At 39.4% G+C, this 24,942-nt stretch overlaps 2 protein-coding genes across 3 annotated transcripts in view; one reads left to right on the top strand and one right to left on the bottom strand.

The window, feature by feature from the left end:
* grm3 (glutamate receptor, metabotropic 3) overlaps nt 1-9,634 on the top strand; it is a 48,904-nt gene extending 39,270 nt beyond the window's left edge. For both annotated transcript variants that reach the window (XM_077710327.1, XM_077710326.1), the window contains exons 9-15: nt 5,492-5,734; nt 5,819-6,008; nt 6,961-7,270; nt 7,342-7,535; nt 8,084-8,216; nt 8,406-8,586; nt 8,835-9,634. In XM_077710327.1, coding sequence (XP_077566453.1) covers nt 5,492-5,734; nt 5,819-6,008; nt 6,961-7,270; nt 7,342-7,535; nt 8,084-8,216; nt 8,406-8,586; nt 8,835-8,911 — 1,328 coding nt within the window. In that variant the 3' untranslated portion in view covers nt 8,912-9,634. The remainder of the gene's footprint in view (nt 1-5,491; nt 5,735-5,818; nt 6,009-6,960; nt 7,271-7,341; nt 7,536-8,083; nt 8,217-8,405; nt 8,587-8,834) is intronic.
* A 4,320-nt stretch (nt 9,635-13,954) lies between these two features.
* elapor2a (endosome-lysosome associated apoptosis and autophagy regulator family member 2a) lies at nt 13,955-24,760 on the bottom strand. The gene is made up of 22 exons (XM_077711511.1): nt 24,464-24,760; nt 22,066-22,186; nt 20,957-21,146; nt 20,720-20,867; nt 20,416-20,505; nt 20,218-20,323; nt 19,995-20,147; nt 19,821-19,909; nt 19,566-19,746; nt 19,364-19,492; nt 18,779-18,869; nt 18,601-18,703; nt 18,070-18,207; nt 17,742-18,005; nt 17,456-17,629; nt 16,702-16,888; nt 16,526-16,622; nt 15,655-15,756; nt 15,461-15,587; nt 15,206-15,384; nt 14,480-14,651; nt 13,955-14,406 (listed from the first exon to the last, which is right to left on the bottom strand). Exons 1-22 carry the CDS (start codon nt 24,602-24,604, stop codon nt 14,338-14,340), a joined length of 3,051 nt encoding a protein of 1,016 aa, XP_077567637.1. The 5' UTR covers nt 24,605-24,760; the 3' UTR covers nt 13,955-14,337.
* Nucleotides 24,761-24,942: the final 182 nt, after the last annotated feature.

Below are 24,942 nucleotides of genomic sequence, written 5' to 3'. Positions count from 1 at the left end.
CCAACTATTGACAACTATTACCGGCGACACGGCACCACTAAGTTGCTTTGAGCAATGAGAGCGGCGCCTAATCCGGGGGCCATACCCCCCTTCGTACTAATGAGATTGGCTGCGCGTTATAATAGCTCCTATAGCGGGCTCGCCGCATCTGACGCTCTCGGCGGAGTTGCCGGGGAGAGGGGGGCATGCGGGGATTTGCGTTGACTGACAGATCGCACTACGGCGGGTGCGGTATAAATAAACTGCAGCGTCTCAGGGACTGACACAGGTGTAGGGGTGCTTATTTCCTGCACCCAGACATCAAAACAACGCTAACAGGAGCGCCACAAAGCTTTTTGCTCATTCCAAAACAGTCTTTTACACTCTCTGCTAGGGAAATTAACGATTAAGATAGGAGAATTTTCACCAGTAGAGGCAGTGCTTCATCATGAAGCGGATAGTTAAACTTGTTCATTGGTATTGCTTTAAATTTAAGCGACAAGGTGTTGGCTTATTCATGAAGTTTTGCTAGTTTGGCGGTTTGTTGTCAAGGTCGTCATGAGTCACTGCTCCAGTTAAATTAGCATTCCCGGTTGAGCATTTTTTTATAGCTACGGATATTGGCATCTGTTAGGTATATTCATACAACAAAATATAATGTGGATCTTAATAAAAATAGGAGTTTATTTTGAAGGGAACTTATGTAAATGTGATGGAAAAACTGACAGTTCAGCTCAAACTCTTTATTTTGGCTAAAGCTACTTTTCAAGGAGCCAAAATATCACTAGCTTCCTTTTTTCTGAGCCACTGCCAATGCTATGAAAGCATGTTTATGTATGTTGTGTAACTACATAAGTATAATTCAACATTATTTGTATATTTTTTAGTTTTAAGCATATATTTGCGGTACACGTTGGAAGTGTCCAAGATCAATGCATCACTTCATGAGCAGCTACCCGAGAAAACTGCATATTGACCACCCCTTTGGTTCCAGGCACCGTGGGATCAATTCCAAGTGCAAATGGCTGTCCCCCTGTGTGTTCTTATGACTGACTGGCAACCAGTTTAGGGTATAGTCTTCTATGTTGACAAGCATAGCAATGGCTGCCAACAAGTGCCCTGAAAAAAAAAGGTTTCATGTCAGCTTGGATTGGCTTAATCCACCACCAAAACAGGATCAGTGCTACTGGAAATAGAAGGCTGCACTTGTTTATCTCTTTGAATAACGGTTACAAAAAAATGTTCCCTTTCAAGTTACTATTCACACACTGGCATCAACAGAGGCGTTAAAAGTGTTGAGAAGAGAGAGAGACATTCCCATGCTGGCCTTTGGAAAACAGTCTGTGAGCGTGAATTGCTGTCGGCGCGGCAATGCCTCTGTTCGCATTCTGCTCATCTCGCTCGTTGCTATGACGATGGCACCAACACTTTTGGAGTCGTACTGTAGATCACAGGAAAGATAGATGAAATGTTTTGGGTTTGACCGCACTGATTGTACGGCACTTCATAAATGGAACCTATTGGCTGGCAATGACAGTGATATTATGCTTAAATATAAAATAGGTTGAAAAATGTTTTTAAAAATAGGTTAGAAGAGAATCCGATGAATAGATATCCCATATGAGTGGCCATTGGGCTTCCAAACAGGCTATTGAAGTGTGTTTATTCACCTGAAGATGAGAAAGTGCATTTCTTCCTATATTTTTAGGGAGCCAAGTTGTTGAAAAAAAAGTACACTCGTATCTGTGTGTATGATGTGTGTGTAATAGCGGAGGCGTTGTGCCTCCAGGGCCATATTGTGCAGCAGAGAGCTGACTGCGACGTTCGGATGGCGTAGACCAACCTTCCTCATCTCCTCCTCCTCCTCCTCCTCTTCGGTCGCTGTCGCTCTTTTCCTCATCCCTCCACGTCCTCCTCCTCCTTCTCTTTCACACCCAGAAAGTGTTCTCTCTCTCTCGCTACACATTCAAAAACAGCACATCCCACTCAGACTTCACAAGGTTGCTCTCCTGCCTTTGCCGCCTCTCTGCATCAGTCTGTCGACTGCTTCCTTCATTCTTTCTCCACTTAACGCCATCGTCCACCTATTATTAATATTTCGGCTCCCAATACCGATTCCACCACTCGCCAATGCCGATATCCTTTTATCCAATAAATGACATCGGCCCAGTAGGGGGAATGGTTATCACATCCGCCTCAGAGTTCAAAAACCAAGTGTGGATTTCGACTTTCCCGCGTGGAGTTGGCATGTTCTCCCCTAGGCATGAGTGGATTTTCTCTGGGTACTCCGGTAACCTTCCATATCATAAAAACATGCATGCTAGGCAATATTCCCACTAATTGGGCAGAAAGACAAGCTCCCTGAGCGCACTGAGTACCAGTGTGAGCGACATTATCATTGCTCGCTATGGGCACCTGCCATAAGTAGGTGCATGTCAATGTCCCCTCTAATTTTTCATGTAAAACATGCTGCAAAACACTAAAAACATAAGAGTGGACAGAGCTACTGCCACTGGCTGCCGTTTAAATGGCGCCATCATGAGGAAAGGAGTAAAAAAAAGTTTGGATTTTATTTACTACGCGCCATATGATTGCTGCTGCGCAGAGATGTGTCCATCTTAGAGGGAACATTGATGCTAAGCTAATATTATACCGTCCTTTGTTTCCTGTATCTTGCCACCTATGCATTGCACTTCCTTGTTTCAGTCGTCTCTCGCCTTTAGTCTATTTTTGACATTATGCGCATTTTCACCCGGGGGACGTACTCCACGGGGAGAACAAACAGTGACTGTGTGCGTACGCGTTTGTGACATATGAGTGCATCCCCGTGTCCAGATTTGTAAGTGGGTCCCTTTTATGCGCCGTGCACTGGCCACAGGTGTAGTCAGGTCATCAACTCTCTGGAGTCAATAAAAAAAAGCGGGTGTTTGTCAGTGAAAGGTTAGCCATAGCATCTGCAGTGTCTTGATTCTTCTTTATGTTCTATGCGGTGCAGGTGTATGCTTGCATTAATACTTGAGCCGATTTATTAGGAATGCTATTTGGTTCCCTTAATGGAAGTTTGCTAATAGTACCGTATTTTCACGACTATAAGGCGCACTTAAAAAGTCTTAAATTTTCTCCAAAATAGACAGTGCACTTTATAATCCAGTGCGCCTTATATATGGAAAAAACAGAAAACCAAAAACGAAAAACCACCACTGTCGGATATTAAAACAAACGCCTGAACTGAAACAATACTGTTAAATATGCAGATGCCATCTTAGTTTACAACATCTTCCATCATATAACTCCTCCCCCACTGCAAGATTTTATACAAAAAAATCCAAAACATCAAAAATGGCTGGCTCTAGAGGTGACTGTGTAGTGAGTGCTTCATACCTGGAAGTCAATAGCAATTACCATATTTTCACGACTATAAGGCGCACTTAAAAGTCTTACATTTTCTCCAAAATAGACAGTGCGCCTTATATATGGAAAAAATGTCATTCATTGAGGGTGCGCCTTATAATGCGGTGCGCCTTATAGTCGTGAAAATACGGCAGTTCATTTTTCATGTTATTTTGAGTCATTTAGCAGAAGATGGTGATGAAGGTGTTTGAATGTCTTCTATCCTCTACTCAAAAGGTCTCAGCATTTTATTGCTCAAACCTCATGTGTTACAAAACCTTGATTTAACTCCAGTTTTATAACCTACTTTGGAACCTTAACCCCAGTTTGAAACTGAACTTGGACACACCAAGAAAATGTAAATCAACCTTAATCTGCTGGCTTTTAGCTAACACGTCCCTTTTGTCGTGGTCTCTCACTATCTCTCGTTCTCTCTCACTGCCCTCCTTTAATACCCACAATCCCCTTGGGCAAGACTTAGCCTGACATGCTGGAGAACATAATTAATTACTCATTCTGAATGGAAAAGCCTCTTTCCGCCACACCCCTAATCTGGAATAATAAGCACTTTCTCAATTTGGACACTTGCTCGGGGGGTTTGGGGCGCATTTTGCATTAATATTGTGGGCTCAGATAACACAATCATGCCTCTGACCTTCATTTTTTTTAATTTTACTTCTTTTTTTAAAGTCTTCCTTTTATAAACCAGTAGCTTTTCTTTTGAATAACATCACCCCCTTGTTACCTGCACACTAGAGAGCTCGCAAACAACTTGGAATTCTAAGACAAGTAAAAGTTTTGGATACGCTTATGTTTTTTGGAAAAAATGGAGAGAATTATTCAGGCTTTTTTTTTTTTTTTATCCTGATCAGTTATTTGGGGCCATTTTTAACTCATTGGCTGCCATTGATATTTTGCCTTATCACCTGGGATAGGCTCCAGCACCCCTGCAACCCTCCCAAAGATAATTGGTGTTGAAAATGTATGTATTTGTGGAAGCTAACTAAAAAAAAATGTCCGTATACCACTTTTTTTTTACGTTACGAGAACAGGATGTTGTTTGAGTTGCCGGACTTCAACTTTTTTCAACGTAAAAGTCAATCCGATTCAAAACCAGGCCGGTCTGAACGCAGCATAACACACACACACTGCTAATTATGCATCAGATTTGAATGTTAAAAACAAGCCGCACAATAATCAGCGGCCAACAACAAATTGTGTTAGTGTTGGAGCATATCTAACTAGAGGAGGGCTCTGCTCATCTTATTGCTTTAGTGTTATTAACAGACTTTATTATCTGCCAACTTGGCAGTATAATGGATTCATATCGCCTCCTCGTCCACAGATATTATCTTTGCTTATTTAAATCATTTTCATCTATCTGTCACCCCAACATTTATCCCTACCACCACCTCCCCAAACTCCGAAATAGATTTGACAAGAAAAATTTCCTGTGACGGAGACGTGACGGTTATGTTGTCTGCGTGATTTATGGAATTCATAAAAAGTTCCTCCTCCGTTGGAGCAGCTTTTCGACACTAACCCCCATTTTAATTTCAACGCCACTCGTGGCCAAGTCCGAGTTGGCTTGTACGGAAAAAAACTGGAGCCGGACAACTCTCGGTTATTGGAGAAAATATTAGAGATAGCTCATGAATTTTTGTTCGTAAATGGCGCGCTGCTTATTAGTAGACCATATTTTGCAGCGACTGCTTTTTGTAAAGGTCACACGATAAGAAAAATAATAAGCTAGTACCGTAACACAATCATAAATCAAAATGCTCATTATTCAAAGCACCCTGATCTCTATCATTTTTCCAAGATTTAAATAAGAGAGAGCGCCATGGACGTTGAGAGATATCAAGTTTAGGGACACCAAATTCTTGTAGATATGGGCAAAAGATGTGGGCAAACTTTTGGGCCCGGTGGCCACATTGACAAAAAAAAAATGACAGATGGGCCGGGTCAGCACAGGATACGATACATACATTGCCTTTGCCGTCTAATGTGGGCGGAGTATTGTGTAAAAATTTCAAGATCACTTTGAGAATTGCCCATAAAAAAAAGTTCTCATAGCAGGACGCTTGCCTATTGTCCACTCATCATTTACCGTCTTGTCCAGCTCCGTTTTCCCCCGCAGGCGTGGAGACAGCCGTCAAATTCGACACCCAGGGCGACGGCGTGGGCCGCTACAACATCTTCAGCTACCAGCGCTCTGGCGAGCGCTTTTCTTACGTGCCGGTGGGCGAATGGGCCGAAAGCCTGAGTCTGAGTGGCGGCCTTATTCAATGGCCTAAGGAGGCGGCACCCACTTCGCAATGCAGCGACCCCTGCGAGCTCAACGAGATGAAGAAAATGCAGGCAGGTGAGGAAAGCAGAAGCCTTGTAAGCCAGAGAGCCAAGAGAATCCTATTACGATTTTTGTTTTTCCTTCTCATGTGCTTCCTAGGCGAATATTGCTGCTGGATTTGCACCTCTTGCGAGCCTCACGAGTACCTGGCCGATGAGTTTACGTGCTCGCCCTGTGCTCCGGGTCAGTGGCCTACTGATGACCTGACCTCTTGCTATGAGCTCCCTGAAGATTACATCATGTGGGAAGATGCATGGGCCATCGGGCCCATTACCATCGCCTGTGTGGGGTGAGCTGTGACAGCTGGGATGCAATGTGGGCATTTTTTTCCTTGTTGTTGTCATTGTTGTTACTTTTTACTCCAGCAGATCCTACTGAAAACCTTTACATTGCTCGCAAAATGCTAAACATTTTATTTTAGACAATGAGTCGCACCAGCCAAAGAATACCTACTAAACAGAGGATTGATATATATCAGGCGTAAGGGAGGACATGTCACATTTTTGGGAGGGAAATTTTTTATTTGATCAAAAACTAAGTTAACTCAAAGTAGCAACGGTAAAATGGTAAAATAGGTTTATCTGATTGTTATAGCCATACTATGCATGGTCTTTTTTTTAAGAAAAAGCCTTTTTTTATTATTATTTTTGGTGTGTTTTTTTTATTCACGAAAAATCCTTCTCCGGGTACCCCAGTTTCCTCCCACATCCCAAAACATGCAGGCTGGACTAGTTGGTTGAATGCTCTAAAACACCTGTGTCAAAGTGGTGGCCCGGGGGCCAAATCTGGTCCCCCACATCATTTTGTGTGGCCCAGGAAATTAAATCATTCGCACCAACTTTCTGTTTTAGCATCAAATTAAAATGAAAAGTAAAGTTGTATATTAAATTTCCTGATTTTCCCTTTTAAATCAATAATCTTAATTTTTTAATCATTTTTTGTGTGTTTTTAGTTCAAAAATCATTTTGTAAAATCTAAAAATATATATAAAAAAGCTCAAATAAACATTGTTTTAGATCGCTAAAAAGCTGAATATTCAGGGATTTTAATCCATTTATAAAAAAAATAAAAAAAAATCTAAATATTTAATCTAAAATGGTCCGGCCCACGTGAAATCAAGTTGACGTTAAAGCGGCCCGTCACATCCTTGCTCTAGGGCAATGTCTCGCACTGTTTTTGCATCAGATCATTTTGCCGTGAAGGTGACCTAATATACAGTTTCTCTTGGTGTATCCATCCAGCTTCATGTGCACGGGCCTGGTGTTGTGGGTGCTAATCCGGCACAACGACACACCACTGGTGAAGGCGTCGGGCCGCGAGTTGTGCTACATCCTCCTCCTGGGCGTCTTCATGTCATACGCCATGACCTTCCTCTTCCTGGCCAAGCCGTCGCCGGCCATCTGCGCTCTACGCCGCCTGGGCCTGGGCACCTCCTTCGCCGTCTGCTACTCGGCGCTGCTCACCAAGACCAACCGCATCGCTAGGATCTTCGGCGGCGTCAAGGACGGGGCTGGCGCCGCCAGACCGCGTTTCATCAGCCCGTCCTCTCAGGTCAGCCCAAGTCAAAACGCCCGAGGGTGCCGGAATCCGACGAGAGCCAGTGACCACCCAACGCTCTGCAGGTCTTCATCTGCCTGAGCCTGATTTCGGTGCAGCTGGCGACGGTGTCCGTCTGGCTGTTGTTGGAGGTTCCGGGAACGCGGCGCTTCACGTTGCCCGAGCGCCGACAGACCGTCATCCTCAAGTGCAACGTGCGCGACTCTAGCATGTTGCTATCCCTCAGCTATGACGTACTGCTGGTCATCATGTGTACTGTGTAAGGGCCACTTTGACTAATAATAAGTGGTTTTGGTTTGTTTTGGTTTTAGACTTAGATATTTTATATCCGTGTCTAGGGTAAGACACACATAAGATGGCTCACTACAGTGTTCCCTCGGTTATCGCAGTTAATGGGGACTGGGACCACCCGCGATAAGTGCATTTCCGCAAAGTAGGGATTCCCCTTCAAAAATGCTTAATTTGAATTTAATTCCCAAAAAATTATTATTATTATTATTTTTTTTATTTTTTTTAAATGTACCCCCCTGTATACAGTACACCATATAGAATACGGGTAGATTCTTGTTAAAACAAAAAATTGTCAAATATGTTTTTTCAATGTAATATTTGTATTTTTTTTATTTATTTTTTCCAAAAAAAATCCACAAAGCTCTGAGTCTGCGGTAGCTGAACCGCGAAGTAGCGAGGGAACACTGTATATTATTAGACTCCCCCCCCAAACAAGACACTTCCTTATAAAGGATTATTAACAATGAAGAAATACAGTTTTATTATGAAATTAAATTGTGTTTTTGCCACATGCAGCTATGCCTTCAAGACCAGGAAGTGCCCCGAAAATTTCAACGAGGCAAAATTCATCGGCTTCACCATGTACACCACCTGCATCATCTGGCTGGCTTTCCTGCCCATCTTCTACGTCACATCTAGCGACTACAGGGTACCACTTTCGAATTACATATTCGCATGAATGTATGGGTGGTGTTAAACGTATGGCCGTATGGTGTTAAAAATCTTTAAAAACGACATAGTATAGTAAGGCATTTTCCTTAAGAAACGACAAATAGTTTATAGTGCCGAAACGAGAATACCAACATGAAATAAACTCTTGCTGACTTTTTGCTTTCAGGTACAGACGACCACCATGTGCATATCGGTTAGCTTAAGTGGCTTTGTGGTGTTGGGCTGCATGTTCGCCCCCAAGGTTCACATCATCATGTTCCAGCCCCAGAAGAACGTCACCAGTCACCGGCTCAACGTCAATCGCTTCAGTGTCAGCGGGGCGGCCGCCACCTCCTACGCCTCTCACGGTATTGAGTCAAACTCATTATTTTATTCTGTTATATATGACAAATTAGCCATCTACCATGTTTCATGGAGGGTTTTTAAATTTCAAATAAAATTCAAATAATTTTAAAAAGACACTATAAAACAATCCCTACATTGCAGCAGTTCTTAGAACATATTAACCGTGTTAAACGAGGTATTACTGTAATTTATATTTTGATTTCACCAATCTTTTATTGACAATAATTTAAATTTTTTTGTCTATTTTTAGCTTCCGTCAGCGCCCACTATGTCCCAACGGTTTGCAACGGTAGAGAAGTCGTCGACTCTACCACTTCCTCCCTGTGACCACGCCTCCTGACTTCCTTGCTGTTAGACTGTTAGCCCCACCTACCGGGCCCAAAGAGCCAATGAGGTTTTTCCTGGGCTCACCTAACGTTACGGCCTCATTAACGAACCCATTGTAGAAAGTGTGTAACTATTATTAAATTATTTTCTAAAAAGGCTTGTACATATGTGGAATGGACATTGCTGTAAGTAGTTCATCAAAAAAAAAGGACATACAAAGGAAAAAAAACATTTTTTGGAAGAATTTTTGGAGCCTTTTGTTTTTTTTTGATAGCTTTGGTATTATGGTGTAAATACAGTAGATTCAGCACGGTGGTAAAGAGGTGGACAATTGCAATACCCTACTGACTTTTTATTATTGTTATGATGATAATTCTCATGGTCTTTTTGTAGGTTCTTGTTGTAATAATGATAATAATACTCCAATGTATGCATTTTTAGTGTGTACTTTTTGTGTAGTATGGGCGACGGTTGAAATAGCACAATTTGTGTGGGACAGTGTTTTTGGGTGGGACTAAATGTCAGTGAAATGGACAACATGTACAAAAAAAGGTGGGGAGGGGCATCATCATGAGTTATGTTGCTTTTGATACATTTTTTATATTAAAGAAATGTAATCATAGAATCCCTTTATCTAAATGGCCATAACTACACGTGTGTTCACCCAAGCAGTAAATGTAGGGGAGATCATTCTGAAAAATAAAACATTTGAACAAAAATTAATTGGCAATATGAAGGCAACTTTGTGATGGACAAATAAAAGGAAAAGTCTTTAGGTATTTAAATGTAACAAAAAAATGTGTAATATAACAAAAACATCAAAACTTTAAGATATAAAGTTTGTATTGGATTTAATAATGAGACTATATGCACATGACAGATTTAAAAAAATATTTAAAACTAATAGAAACAACGCAACATTACAAGAAGAAAATGTGTAAATATTTTTAGGGCGTGATATAAAATTTTTACTGATGAAAATATTTACAATGGTATTTTTTTAAATATTATGAAACATTCTTAATATTACCACAATAAAGTTTATAATATTATGATAAGAGATAACAACAAAAACATCACATTAAAAATGATTATTTATGTGTACTGCATAAGGTAAGGATATTTGAAATTTTAGAAAACATGAACAAAAATTGGAAAATCCCAGAAGAAATATATGGGTTAGGGTCAGGGTGTGTTTAAATACAAAATGCTTAGGTTTAGTGTGTGTTTAAACACAAAATTGTTAGGGTTAAGGTGTGTTTAAATACAAAATGGTTAGGGTTAGGGTCTCTTCAAAAAACGACATAGTATAGTAAGGCTTTTTCTCTTCAAAAAACGACATAGTATAGTAGGGCTTTTTTTCTTAAAAAAACGACATAGTATAGTAAGGCTTTTTTTCTTAAAAAACGACATAGTATAGTAAGGCTTTTTTTCTTAAAAAACTACATAGTATAGTAAGGCTTTTTTTCTTAAAAAAACGACATAGTATAGTAAGGCTTTTTTTCTTAAAAAACGACATAGTATAGTAAGGCTTTTTTCTTTGAAAAAACGACATAGTATAGTAAGGCTTTTTTTCTTAAAAAACGACATAGTATAGTAAGGCTTTTTTTATTTAAAAAAACGACATAGTATAGTAAGGCTTTTTTTCTTAAAAAACGACATAGTATAGTAAGGCTTTTTTTCTTAAAAAACGACATAGTATAGTATAGTAAGGCTTTTTTAAAAAAACGACATAGTATAGTATGGCTTTTTTTCTTAAAAATTGACATAGTATAGTAAGGCTTTTTTCCTTAAAAAACGACATAGTATAGTAAGGCTTTTTTTCTTAAAAAACGACATAGTATAGTAAGGCTTTTTTTCTTAAAAAACGACATAGTATAGTATGGCTTTTTTTCTTAAAAAACGACATAGTATAGTAAGGCTTTTTTTCTTAAAAAACGACATAGTATAGTAAGGCTTTTTCCTTAAAAAACGACTTAGTATAGTAAGGCTTTTTTTAAGTAAAAAACGACATAGTATGGTAAGGCTTTTTTTCTTAAAAAACGACATAGAATAATAAGGCTTTTTTTCTTAAAAAACGACATAGTATAGTAAGGCTTTTTTCTTTAAAAAACGACATAGTATAGTAAGGCTTTTTTCTTTAAAAAAAACGACATAGTATAGTAAGGCTTTTTTCTTTTAAAAAATGACATAGTATAGTATGGCTTTTTTTCTTTAAAAAACGACATAGTATAGTAAGGCTTTTTTCTTAAAAAAAACGACATAGTATAGTAAGGCTTTTTCTCTTCAAAAAACGACATAGTATAGTAAGGCTTTTTTTTCTTAAAAAACGACATAGTATAGTAAGGCTTTTTTTTCTTAAAAAACGACATAGTATAGTAAGGCTTTTTTTCTTAAAAAACGACATAGTATAGTAAGGCTTTTTTCCTTAAAAAACGACATAGTATAGTAAGGCCTTTAAAAAAATGACATAGTATAGTAAGGCTTTTTTTCTTAAAAAACGACATAGTATAGAATGGCTTTTTTAATTAAAAAACGACATAGTATAGTAAGCCTTTTTTCTTAAAAAAACGACAGTATAGTATAGTAAGGCTTTTTTAAAAAAAACGACATAGTATAGTATGGCTTTTTTTCTTAAAAATCGACATAGTATAGTAAGGCTTTTTTTCTTAAAAAACGACATAGTATAGTATGGCTTTTTTTCTTAAATAACGACATAGTATAGTATGGCTTTTTTTTCTTAAAAAACGACATAGTATAGTAAGGCTTTTTTCCTTAAAAAACGACATAGTATAGTAAGGCTTTTTTTCTTAAAACACGGCGGATTTGAACCCACTCCCAATTTGGACTTCAGCATCTCAAGTTCTGAGCAGTGTACTTGCCACTGGACCACAGTGACTTCTGAAACTAATGATTTGGAAGTTATATTTATCCTTTTATTATCTCAATAAAGAATTTGACAGTTGCAAAGAGTGGATTTGAACCCACTCCTAATTTGAACTTCAGCATCTCCAGTTCTGAGCAGTGTACTTGCCACTGGACCACAGTGACTTCTGAACTTTACAATTTGGAAGTTATATTTACCCTTTCATTATCTCAATAAAGAATTTGACAAATGCAAAGAGTAGATTTGAACCAACTCCTGGTTTGAACTTCGGCATCTCAAGTTCTGAGCAATGTACTTGCCACTGAAATTTGCTTCCATAAACCAGATTTTTAAAATCATAGCTTTGCAGTTTTGAACAATTTTGACCATCGTCGTACACGGTTTAATACTTTAAATTTCACCATTTGTACTAACTGAGCCATGGAACATTTTTTTCGTTGAAAAGAAGCCCCTGACGTCTCAGCAATGTCTACGGACGGATTATGGAAAGCGGTCTGGCAAGTCACGGGGGCTTCCGCGCAAGCTCAAAGAATCACACACACTCTCCCGGCTTTGTTAGCTGAAAGCTCAAGCGTTCCCACAAAGAAGCATCCCGCATGGCTGGCAGGGTTGCTACGGACGACCGCATCCGGCACGTCGATTTAGAGATGAGGGAATGAAACAGGGGGCGCACCTCGCACAACTGCTTGATGAGATTTTGGCTGGGTGAAAAATGTGGGCACTTAACCCCTGTAAAGTGGTCGAAGAGTGGTTCCAATTGCTCTCACACTCTTCTTCGTTCCCTGAGATCGGAGAGCAAAGCCTAAATGGGCTGTAGACTTGGGAAAGTTGGGGTTTGAGGTTTTTTTTTTTTATACAATTAGGAATGGCTGTGAGAAGATGTGTCTAGATTATAATGAAAAATGTCTTACATCTGATTATGTGATCTCAAATTGGGCCTGATTGTGTAATTTTCTGGGAATTGAGTAAAAATAGTAAAAAAAAAATTAAAAAGATTGGATATTTAAAAATGTCAAAACGGAGTCAAATAGTCGTGAAAAAGCCAATTAAGCGCAATACAATTTAAAAATCTTTTAAATTCCCACAAAGCGCTAAAGTTGCAATATTCACTTGATCACTAAACCATGTGATGTCCTAAGAATAAATATTCGTGCTCGCATGCTGATCCCCAGCCCCCAAAAAAGTAGTCGAGCGTGTGAAGTGACTCTCAATATCAGCAAAAAAGATGGAGCAAAAAAAAAATGGGGAAAAAAAGCGCTGACGGCTGAGTGAGTGTATAGATGTCTTTTCAGCAACATTGGCAAGCCCTCACCAGCTCTTTACCCTCCCACACTCACACGCACGCATACAGGGACTCTATTGAGAGCGCACGTTAGAAGATGCCAGTGCAGCTGGCGCTAATCTGCTTCCTAAGTGAGGCCACTCCAATTAAAAGAGTTGCCGGCGGGTTCGCTTCCTGGCAACAAAGTAAGTACCCTCACCCATTTGAGACATTCCCATACCTTCAAGTAAAAAAAAAAAGTGATCAATTTGAATAATGAAACGGCAGTACCCATCCAGGGATTTACATAGAATAATAAAGAATCATAAAAAAAATATTTGTAAAGTGTTTTAACGTACTAAAAACAAGTACTCAAGCACAACAAATGACAGTGTATACATCATGGAGGTCAAACATGAAGCCCGTGGGTCAAAAATGGCCCGCTAGGAGGTAGGATTGAAACTTCAAAATCCTCATAAAACAAAAAGGGAGGCTGAAAAATCTGCAGGAACCGAGAAATGAACAAAAAGCATCCTGGAAAGTCACTAAAAAAATGGAAAATGATCCAAAATGGACCAAAAGTGACATGTGAGTACCCTAAAAAAGACGCAAAATGAACACATTGCCTGCCTGGTTCATTTATACGTCTTTAACATAGAAACTTTGTGGCAAACAGTGTGCTGCTCTCTAGTGGCCTGCAGTGGTTGTACACCCTAAATAAAAAGAACCACAGAAAGTACTACACATTCTACCCCAGAAGAATCATTCTACTAGTCAACATAATTTGATATACAGGATGCCGACTTACACACCAAAATGGTGGTCAACATCCGCAAAAGATTTAAAGACTAAACCTTTGAATAAATAAATAAAAAAACACCCAACCCCGATCCACTTCTACATAAATAAGTCATAATTTATTTGAAGAACACAACCTGAACATATCCACTTTCACACAGCGCAAATGTCGCTGCACAACAGTTAAAGCAAAAAAAAACAATAACACAGATGTCAAGTGTTTGCAGGCAAGGTGGGCTAAGGGGGGGCGGGGTCAGTACACAAAAAAACAAAAACACCCTGAACAAAAACTGAATAAAAATAGAGAAAAAACCTAAAATGACATAACTTCCCGACTTACCCTGAGCTCTTACCCGCTTGAAGGCCACCGTGTGTGCGAGTGTGTAAATGTATGACCAGCAAAGCTGATAAGGGTGGGTGACTGGTTTAAAGGGGTCTTCACCGATGGATAAACTCCTGAGGGTTGATATCTCTGTTACTTTAACTCCATACCAAGGCTTTGGAATGAGATGAGTTTAGCTGCATGTTTTCATAGTTCTCCCCGTTTTTCTGCATTAAGGTAAAACAAATATATATATATGAGAATTTGAAGTATTTTAGCTAAATCTTAGATAACACTGACCTTGGATGCTATGGCTTTGAGTTTTCCCAGCAGTGATGGTTTGGAGTAGACCACTTCATCGTCCACGTCACCCTCGTTTTCTCCCTCCATGACGGCACAGCTGTCGGCACCCGGTAACTCGCACTCTTTGCTGTTAGCGGATATGACCAACCGCGAGTACTTGTACTCTAACCTGCCATACAAATGGAAAATGATAGAATTTTTAATAAATAGTTGAAATATAACATTCAGATTTTTTTTTTTATTAAATACAGTCAACTTTGTTTGAAAGGTTACAACAGTGTTGTCAAAGTGAAGGCCCGGGGGCCAAATCTGGCCTGCCGAAGCATTTTGTGCGGCCCGAGAAAGTAAATCATGAGTGCCGACTCTCTGTTTTAGTATCAAATTCAAATGGTTATAGATGTAAAATACATTTCCTGATTTTCCCCTTTTTAAAAAGAAATCATTGCAATATTTTCAATCCAATTTTATTTCCTTTGTGTTTTTAGTTCAAAATGCCCTTTGTAAGATCTAAAAATAAATAGATATTTTCCATTTTCCACTTTAATATTGAACATCATTAGAAAATATATTTTGTTTCCATACGAAATGGAAAAACATTATTAAAAGAAATTTTCCATTACTAGGAAAAAAATGCTAAAATAAACATTGCTTTAGATCTATAAAAACTGACTATGCATGGCTTTTGATCCAGTGCAAAGATAAAATGTAAAAATGAATAAATACCTCTTGTTCTTCTTCCAGAAGTAGCAGGTGAGCGAAACAAGCAGCACGGCGGAGAAGGCGCCCAATCCCACGCCGAGCCGTACCCAAAAGTCCATCCCTTCGCAGGGCATAGTCTCCTTTTGAGGCAAGCTTACGCCTCCTATGCAAACCTTTGGCTCAGTCCACACGTACAAGAGTTCCTGAAAACAAACATGGTGTCCCCGAGTGCAAAACAAAAGAGAACAAATAAGAAAAGTCCGCATGGGTTCAACAAACCGCTTGTCCTGCTTTGCAAGCTCCTTCTATGCGGTGGTAGTCTCTCTCGGTGCAGGTGGGACACGCGCCGGAGCTTTCCCATAGGAAATGAAAGGTACACCCATCGCATGTTCCGGCGGGACAAGAACTGAAAAAAACACGGCGGAAGATTTGAGGTTAAGGAGGTAAACGGCCACGACGGCAGGGTTGGTTACCTGGGTACGGAGAGTTTTCCATTGGCGCTTTTTTGAGGATCGCAACGCACCGAAACCACTGTGCTACGTCCTGTTTCGCAAGAGGCGGTGGGCTCTAATGACCTGGGGGAATGCACATTAATAGGGGACTGATTAAATAACAATGACAAGACGTCCAAACAGTTTTGACAAATAGGGGTGAAAGAAAATAAAACATAAAAAATTACTTTGCACCGTTGCCAGTTTTCCTTACCTTTACATCATTGGTTTCTACTATACAGAGGCAAACCGTTACAAATAACATTTTATAGCCCATTTTCAATAGATATGGAGCCTTGATAATTAAATATTCTGACAAGATTCAGTCATTCAATTACTATGTAAAAACTCATAAGTGAAACTTGTAAGTTTTATTGAATTATTATTAAATATTATAATATTAAATAATATAAAATATACAATTTTTGTATTAAAATATTAAAAGCCTAATTGTCAGCTGGGTATGATGACAATTAGGCTTTTGTCGAGTCAATGATGATGACAAAGCCTATGCCCAATTATTAATATTATAATTATTATAGGCTATCATCAGAATGTATTCCATTTTAAATAGGTATTTTATTTTGGTAAACATGTTATTGATTTAGAATCTTATCAATTCATTAAAAAAATTAGAAAAATAATGATGTATAATTTTAAAAAATTACAATCAAACCAATAGTTTGGTGTGGTTTTATGTATTTTCGTTCACAATTTTATGCAACAAATATGTTTAGCTATTCACCATAAATCAGATTATACAGAGGGAACAATTGCTCTCAGTCCTCCCATTCAGAATGGATTGGACCTCTAAAGTCGCCAGCGATAATTCAAGAGCAGAAATGTGTCTTACCTAAAGAAGAAGTTGACATCTGGCACTTTCCTGGAGGTGCTAGGATACAGCTCCGGTTTTGCCCGTATGCCGGAGAGCGTCGTCTCAACCGTGGCCCCTGTTCAACACCGCGTCAGGTTTCAGCATGTACATCGTCTCCGGCCGTTTCAAATGACATTTTGAACACCACAGCTCACCGAGGAAGGTGTCGGCAAGGTTAATGGACTGCGAAGTGAGGGCCGTGTTGAAGCCTCGTCCACTAGCTGGGATTACGGTCGACTGGCAGACGAAAGTCTTGACGGCGGCCGCTCCCTCGCTACGCTCGCCGGTAGAATCACCCACGGACAAGTCGGTTACATTGTCTTCACACGACGCCAGCCGATCCTTGACAAAGGGAAACGTAGAGGATATTAAAACTGATAAAAACATATATACGTGTATACAGTGTTCCCCCGGTACTTCAGCTACCGCGTACTCAGAGCTTCGCAGATTTTTTTGGGAAAAAAAATTAAAAAATAAATACAAATATTACATTGAAACAACATATCTTACAGTTTTTTTTGTTATAACATGAATTTCACTCTCTACCCGTATTCCATATGGTGTACTGTATATAGGGGGGTAAAATATATATATATATATATATATATATATATATATATATATATATATATATATATATATATATATATATATATATATATATATATATATATATATATATATATATATATATATATATATATATATATATATATATATATATATATATATATTTTTTTTTTTTTTTTTTTTAAGTTAAAAAAAACATTTTTTTTTAAAATTAAATTCAAATTAAGCATTTTTGAAGATGAATCCCTACTTCACGGAAATTCACTTATCGCGGGTGGTCCCGGTCCCCATTTACCGCGATAACCGAGGGAACACTGTATATATATGATTTTTCCTCACCGGTCCTCCACACAAGCTGATGTTAAACTGGTGGAAGTACTTGGTTCCTTTGGACGTGAAACTCGGCCCGTTCATCAGCGTTCCCACTGAACCAAGTGGGGTAAAGTCAAAGGTCACAGTAACGTTGCCATCCGAGTGTGTGAAGTGACAGTCGCTGTAGCATATCCGGTGGTCCTACAATAGTAATAATAAAAATTCTCAATTTAACAACTACCATTGACTAAAGAAGAAGAAAAAATCTTGAGGTTAACAATATCTAAAGGCTTAATTGTGCAGTCATCCTAACCTTGCTACTCTGGCTTCCAGGTCCACAAGGCTTGCAGGCATCCGGTCCCGGGGTAGATTGCGAGATGAGGTACGTGTTGGGCGGGCACTCGGTGCAACGGCTGCTCTGCGGGTCGATATAGTGACCCGCCGGGCATGGCACGCACCCGGAACCGGATGGCTGAGAGCTCAGGGCGCAGGCCCGGCATTCCGATGACACCCCGTCCAGGGCGTTGCTCACGACGATGGAGTAGATGCGCGCCACGTCGTTGATGAAGCGACGGATCTAGGAAATGGTTAAAGGGTGTGTGTTGGGCTGCTGAAAATGGGTGGAAGAATGTCTGATGTACCTCGCTGGGTTGATTGGTCCTCTGGAAAGCCCACGTGTATGAAACAGAGGCATTGGTGGTCATGATGTGTGTGAAGGTCTGTCTTGTCTTGCTTCTTTCCCATGATTCTACCACTGTGGTGCTTCTGCGGTTCACATCCTATATAGGGGAAAAAAAATTAAAAGAGTGAATTTTGGCTAGAAAATTGACTATGAATTGATACCATGCTTGTTTCTTATTGCAGATGTCCCCAAACATGTTTTTTTAGATATACTTTTTTTATACTAGTTGAATAAAAATGTGTACAACCTCATTTTATGTTCACACCAATATTTTTCTTTGTTTGTGTATCCTTTTTTTCTTTTGTCTGCTCTTCCTTCCTTTTCCCACTTTGATTTTCCTGCCTGCTGTTTTCTCATTATATATCAAACAATATGAACAACTCCCACACAGCACATTAAAACAGTTCTAGGTCACTCAGATTCACATTCTGCACGTCTAAACAGCTGAATAAGACTGCTTTAAAAGAATAAAAATAGTGCTTTCCCTCACCATCATAAAGTAGAATTCACAGTCACCGGTGCACACAGTCTCAAACTCGAAGGTAATCCGACCAAACTCTGTACCCGGGTGACCGGATATTGACGTCGGGAGCCTGGTCAAAGACGAAGGAAGGGCGGCGTAAGACGAGCGGAGGCGTGACGGCGAGGGGCAAGGGCACCGTGCTCACTTGAAGCCTGGGATGTGGATGCTGAGGATGAGGTAGTCGTTATCTGAGCTTCCCGCGCCGCTCCGGATGTGATCGCGTGCCACCTCCCATCCTGAAAGGAGAAATCCATTCATTATAAGGCTGACTGTTTAGTGGTATCAAAAACACCCATAGAAGGCAACCAAAATTCACTTTTTCAGCACCACTGACGTTACGGCTCGTTTGCGTGAATTCCTACAAAATAAGGTGTTTAAAATAATGCCAATTAAAAGAAGGAAAAACACATAAAAATTTCTTCCTTAATTTTTGTGCTCTAATTGATCATGTTTATGTAAAAAATAGGAATCTAAAAATTTGACAATTTGTGAAATCACAAGAGAGACCAATAACAGAACTTAAAAAATAGTTTACATGAAAATAGTTGGTGGCTATTTTTAATTTGATTTGGTTGGGATGCTTTATTTTGGATAGATGGGGTGAGGGGACTTTTTTAGGACGTTCATCATTGTATTATATATTTAATTGCATTGTGATTTAAAATTTCTTTGTATGCAGTGAGTCAAAAACACTCACAACAAACAGTTTTATGATCATTCTTTACTTTACCATTCATGCCATCACACTTGGAGTTCCCCACGTTGAAGCAAGACGTCTTCATGTTGGAGGGTAGAACGTTCCACCACTTGTACTCCAGGCCCAGGGTGGGCTCAGTGCCCGCCGGGCAGGGCTGGCACGCTGCAACAGTGGGTGGAAATGTACAGATTAAAAAAAAAAGGAAGAAACACAAGAAAAAGATCGGATTCCGTACGTTTCATCCCATCTGAGTAGGTCCCGGCAGGGCAAGGCGAGCAGATGGATGTCTCGTTGTTATAGAACCCGGGATTGCACGGTGGGCAGGGCTCCCGCTCTCCACCAGGGGGTAGCGTCACAGAACCAGTCACATTCTCCAGGCAGATCTTGGGTTCGATCCACTTGTACTGGACCTGCGTCTGAAGTCACCCGGAAGAAGGCGTGAGGATATCCATAAGTCGATTACTGTTGATAATCAGCAGGTTTCCTTTACCTTCCCGTCCGCGTCGCAAGCCGTGTGGATATTAAAAAAGTCCTTCCTGGAGCACGGAGGTCTGTCTTTACATTTATCGGATGCCTCGTCTGAAAAATAATAATTTTTGGGCCACAATTAGAAATGTTTTACTTGTTAAACTTGACCGCATGGCTTTGAGAAGATGTGTCCTACCTGAATACTGAGTGGCGGTGTCGCAGAGAGAACACGAGCTGGCGCCATGGCCCGAAAAGGTGTTCCGAGGGCAGGGCTGGCACGAGGAAGACCCGGGCTCTCGGCTGAATGTGCCCGGTTTACAAGGGAAACACTCGGATGTGTACGCCACCCCTGAGGGAAAGTTGCGGGGGGAAAAAAGTTCAGTATTTAACAGTTGTTGAGAGCTTCATAAATGACCTACCTTCAATATGGATGTTTTTCAGCAGGGCAGGTTTGACCACTGTAGACCCCACCGTGATGGCGCCGGTTCTCCAGTACATGATGTTAGTTCCAGAAGTCAGGTTCATCTGGTGAAAATTAATGGAGTGTTTTCAAATATAACTTATGAGCACATATGTCATTCTGGTGATGGTTAACAGATGCATAAATGAAAATGTACCCGTTGCGTGGCCCATTCTCCTTGATTGGTGGGTTTAAGCCACTTGGTATCAGCAGGTTGATTCATTTCTTGACACTGATCATTCTGGATCTGCAATTTATACATAAATATTTTACAATTACTAAAATGGAGGGGAAAATATCCCTAATATAGTCTACTAATCCAAATAATGACTTCACTTTTTGTATAATTTAGACTAATATTATCAATTATTCTGAATGGATTTTTTTTAAATGCATTTTCTTCCACTTAAAAACATTTAACGTCCGCAATGTAAATAAATGTGTAATATGAGTGCATTTACAAAGAACTCGAAGAGCAGATTTTTATCCGGGTATTGGTACTCAAACGTGACAGATCCTTTTTTCTTCAAGTGGACGGAGTACACGAGTGAGACCGTGCACTCGTCCCTGTTGGACTCCAAGTAGCTTCCTTGTGGCACCCAAGAAGAGCTGCATGGACAACGACAACATACCCAATGAATTCTCGTTAAATTATACACAGTGCACCTCAAATACACGTGCTGTATATTTTTATATACCTGGTACACGTGACGTCACCGTCTCGGCGGGCGCCGCTTTCCAGAGCGTTGGCTAGGCTACTGAATCCCGTCGGCATGGAGTCCCACTGGTCGAAGCGGACGCCGCTGCCCAGGGAGTAGCTTCCCGCCGCGCACCGCGTGCACTCTTGCGCCGACATTTCCAGGAACTCGCCGGCTTTGCATGAAAACGCTAAGAAAAATTGGAATATACACCACAGGAATATTAAGTTCAGTTACATTCTGTTGCATTTCTACGATGTACCACTAGAGGGACAGTGCATCTTTAACATTAACATTAATTCTGTGAAATAAGAATTTTAGTACAGTGGACCAAATGTGTTACGACATTAACTGAGCGAGAAACATAAAAATAATCAAAACATATTGCATTTCGTAAAGTGAAGAAAAAATGTGGGATGCCATAACTCGATATATGATATTGTCATACACTAATCAATAATGCACAGTCACCTCCTAGGTGGAGGTGAAGCGCTGTTGACGCCGCAAAAAAATAAACCTCTTAGCAATGTCAAACCGACTGGTCTTACCACATTAGTCAGCTGATCAACTAGATTTATTTCCTGATTCCTCCCTCATCAATTGACCTGCAAGACTGCAACATTGTTTTACTAATTGCTGTCTTTATTTTTTTTTAACCGCAAACAATCAAGCGGAAGTTCAACAAAAATGTATTCATTTTACTAGGACGTATGCACGCTTACTCTAGGAATTCTATTATGCTACAAGGTTTAGTTTGCCTGTGACAAAACATGTTTATAAATGTTTATATTCTGAAATATTTTAATAATATTGTATGGAAATGGCCGCTTCCTTAACATTGGCGCCAATAGACATCTAATTTTGGACGTCTATTGTTGTCAATGGCATCCCAGATGATGATAAAGCGGTCCCTCATTTTCTCAGCCCTCATTTCGACCAGATCAGCTACTTTTTTTTTTAGTTCCTCTGTTTATCACAGCCGCTTTCTGTTTTGGAAAATTGTGAGCTGGCGATAAGGAGGCGTCGTTGTGTTTGTGTATGTGTGTATCACACACACACACACACACAGACACCCAGAAGCAAAAAACAAAAGAGCTGAAGCAACTTACTGCATGAGGTGCCGCGCACCGGTTCGGGCAATCCAACGCAGGCTCCGGGGTTGTGTGGGATGGCGGCCCGCCACCGAGAGCCCGAGCTGTGGCATTCGGTGTACTCAAAGTAGTAGTCTTCCTGTAAAGTTCCAAAACAAAGAGTATAAATGAAACCAAACTCAAAACAGGATCATCAATTTATGGTTTTGATTCCTATAGTCCTCGATGGAAGATTATGTTCATCTAAAATATATTAATGCTGAGGAATATTGCAAAAAAAAAAAAAATAATAATAATACAAATACAGTACTATATTACACATTTATGGAAAAAAAAGTGCAGAACAAAGAGCAGAAAAGTGAAGAAAGTTACAATCAAGAGTGCAATTATTGTTTGCTTATAAACTAGAATATTGAAAAAATACTTAACAATTTACTATATATTAATATTTACACTACTTAACACATTTTGCATAACAAAAACAGCATAAAAGTCAAGAAATCCACAATCATGAGCGCTCAATGTATGATATTTGACTTTTTTTTTTAAATATGAATTTATTTACAAAACCAAATATATTTCCAAGTGTAATTGATCCGCCACCTCATTTTCTGCAAAAAAAAAAAAAATAGTTTTTATTCTCTTAATGTTGGATAGGTATTTCCAAATTGGAAAAAAAAATATATTTTTCCCTTCTTAATACATTTCTGAGGTTTCGGATCAGCACTTTTTATCGTCAGATAAACAAAATCGAGTGAGTTGGACTCAAAAATATGGCATGAGGACATCCTAACTAACAACAACGATAGATAAACCTTCTGCATTTACAACACAATTTGTACACTGCTTTTACTGTTGTAAACCAGTGTGACAAGTCATTAGCACTCCTTGACTGGATACACAACATTCCGCCTCCTTGGCCAAAGCAACAACAGGGTTAGATGATTGCCTTTTTTTGCTTTATTTATGTGAGGGAGAATTGAAGCGGAAATAGAATTAAAATAAGAGAAATAAAAGATGATTTTGAAGCAAAAATGATGTGAATGTCTGTTATCATAATTGCAATCAATAAATACTCAAAAAAACATTTGTAATCTCAAAATCTGAAGCTAAAATATTGCCAATTTATGTCTCAGAAATCTCTGACTAAAAAATATAGTATGCCTTTTTTCTTGAAAATATTTTGTGTAATGATAAAACATTCAAAAATGTTGACCTCTAGCAATGTAGTTTGTAGTTTTACACAATAAGCGAATAACTCACACCATTTAAATTTATTCTAAGGCCTCCTTAAGAGTCATTAAATGCGTTCAGGAATGCAGCTTCTCTATCTTAAGGACATGTATGACACCACAGTGGTCTTTGGAGGAGGTGTTAAGTTGATCCAGAACAGTTGGACGGGAAAAAAACAGTCTATGCAGGAAACTGATAAGCGCACAGTCGCCCAAGTTCAACATACGAGAGAGAGTAGGGAAGCACTCATGAGTCACTGTGGCATGGATTGCTATTAAACTATCGAAGAGAGGCCGTTAAAACAACAAATCCAATGAAGTTGGGACCATTTAACTCAAAACCAGAACACAATATATCATGATTTGCAAATACTTTCCATTCATTTGAATGGGATGATGGAAACCAAAGTAGATGAATGCATAAAAGAATAATTTCGAAGAATAAACACCACAATGCCTGAAATAACTTAGATTAATCCAGACTCACTTCATTGTGAAGTAATTGATTTAATAGATTTGTCATACACTGTTTAATGAAATGTGTGCCAGTATGACCAATAGATGTCCAATCAAAATGAACGTTCATTCACGGCCAACCTCCCACTTCAAATGGATTGGACGTCTACTGTTGATACACCCATTTATATTCACAACTGTAAAATGGTTGGACCCTACATTACAACAGTTGGGAACCATATTCAGAAAAGTACATATTGTGCAACACTTTTTTAGGGTAATCACCTATCCTGATGAGGTCCCTTTAGTGCAGTATCGGTAACTATACAACACTAGTTACTATACTAGTATCTCAATAACTAGTCCATTATCCAATCACAGTGCATTATGTCATTTTGGAACTATGATGACCTACTTATACTAAACCACATTCAGCAAAATGAAAAGTGTATTTGAAATACGAGCGATTTGAGTTAAGAGTGCAGAAACGGAAATAAATCCGTCCGTCAATACTACAAGGCATCACTATAAATGATTTTAATGAATGTCAACGAAAATATTATAGAAAAAAAGTTTGAACAATCCTGTTTTGTGATGGATTATCGACACGAAATGTGATTTCCCTAGAGGACATTGAACGCCACACGCGGCCCAATCAGTGCACAAAAAGAGCAATTAAGATCGGAATAAATAACAAATTAAATGTGAATTAAGTATGCATCACTCACATCGGTGCAGGGTCGCTTATTTTCGGCCCCGTCAATCAATGTCAGCGCGGAGCAAAGGAAGAAGAGGACAACGACGAGGAGGATGTGTTGGATGTGGACGCTCAGAGCCCAGCTGACGACGAAACCAGCCGGTGATCGCATGATCGATCATCCAAAGATCGAAGGTGATATTTAGGAGGAGATCAGTTTAGGTTATTTTGTTTGTTTAAATTGCATATAAACGCATGTTTCTATCGTCTGTCAATTTGTCAATCTCGCCACCTGCGATTATCTCCGGATAGCGCTCTCCAGCGGAGCTTCACGACAATCAAATTAAAGAGGATAAACTTTAACTTCCGAACTTGAATTTTCAAAATAAAGCATTACATGTCTTTATTCTTTTCTGAAAACAATTTTTGGCTCTGTTTTTTTAAACTAGTAATACTTATTAATAGACTTACAACCATAAAGTCTATTGATTTTTGTACTAATAAATGTAT

Source organism: Stigmatopora nigra, chromosome 2 (genome assembly GCF_051989575.1).
Source record: "Stigmatopora nigra isolate UIUO_SnigA chromosome 2, RoL_Snig_1.1, whole genome shotgun sequence".
NCBI classification, from domain to species: Eukaryota; Metazoa; Chordata; class Actinopteri; order Syngnathiformes; family Syngnathidae; genus Stigmatopora; species Stigmatopora nigra.
Note: the sequence above shows the minus strand (reverse complement) of the source record. Positions and strands in the feature narration are given on the sequence as shown.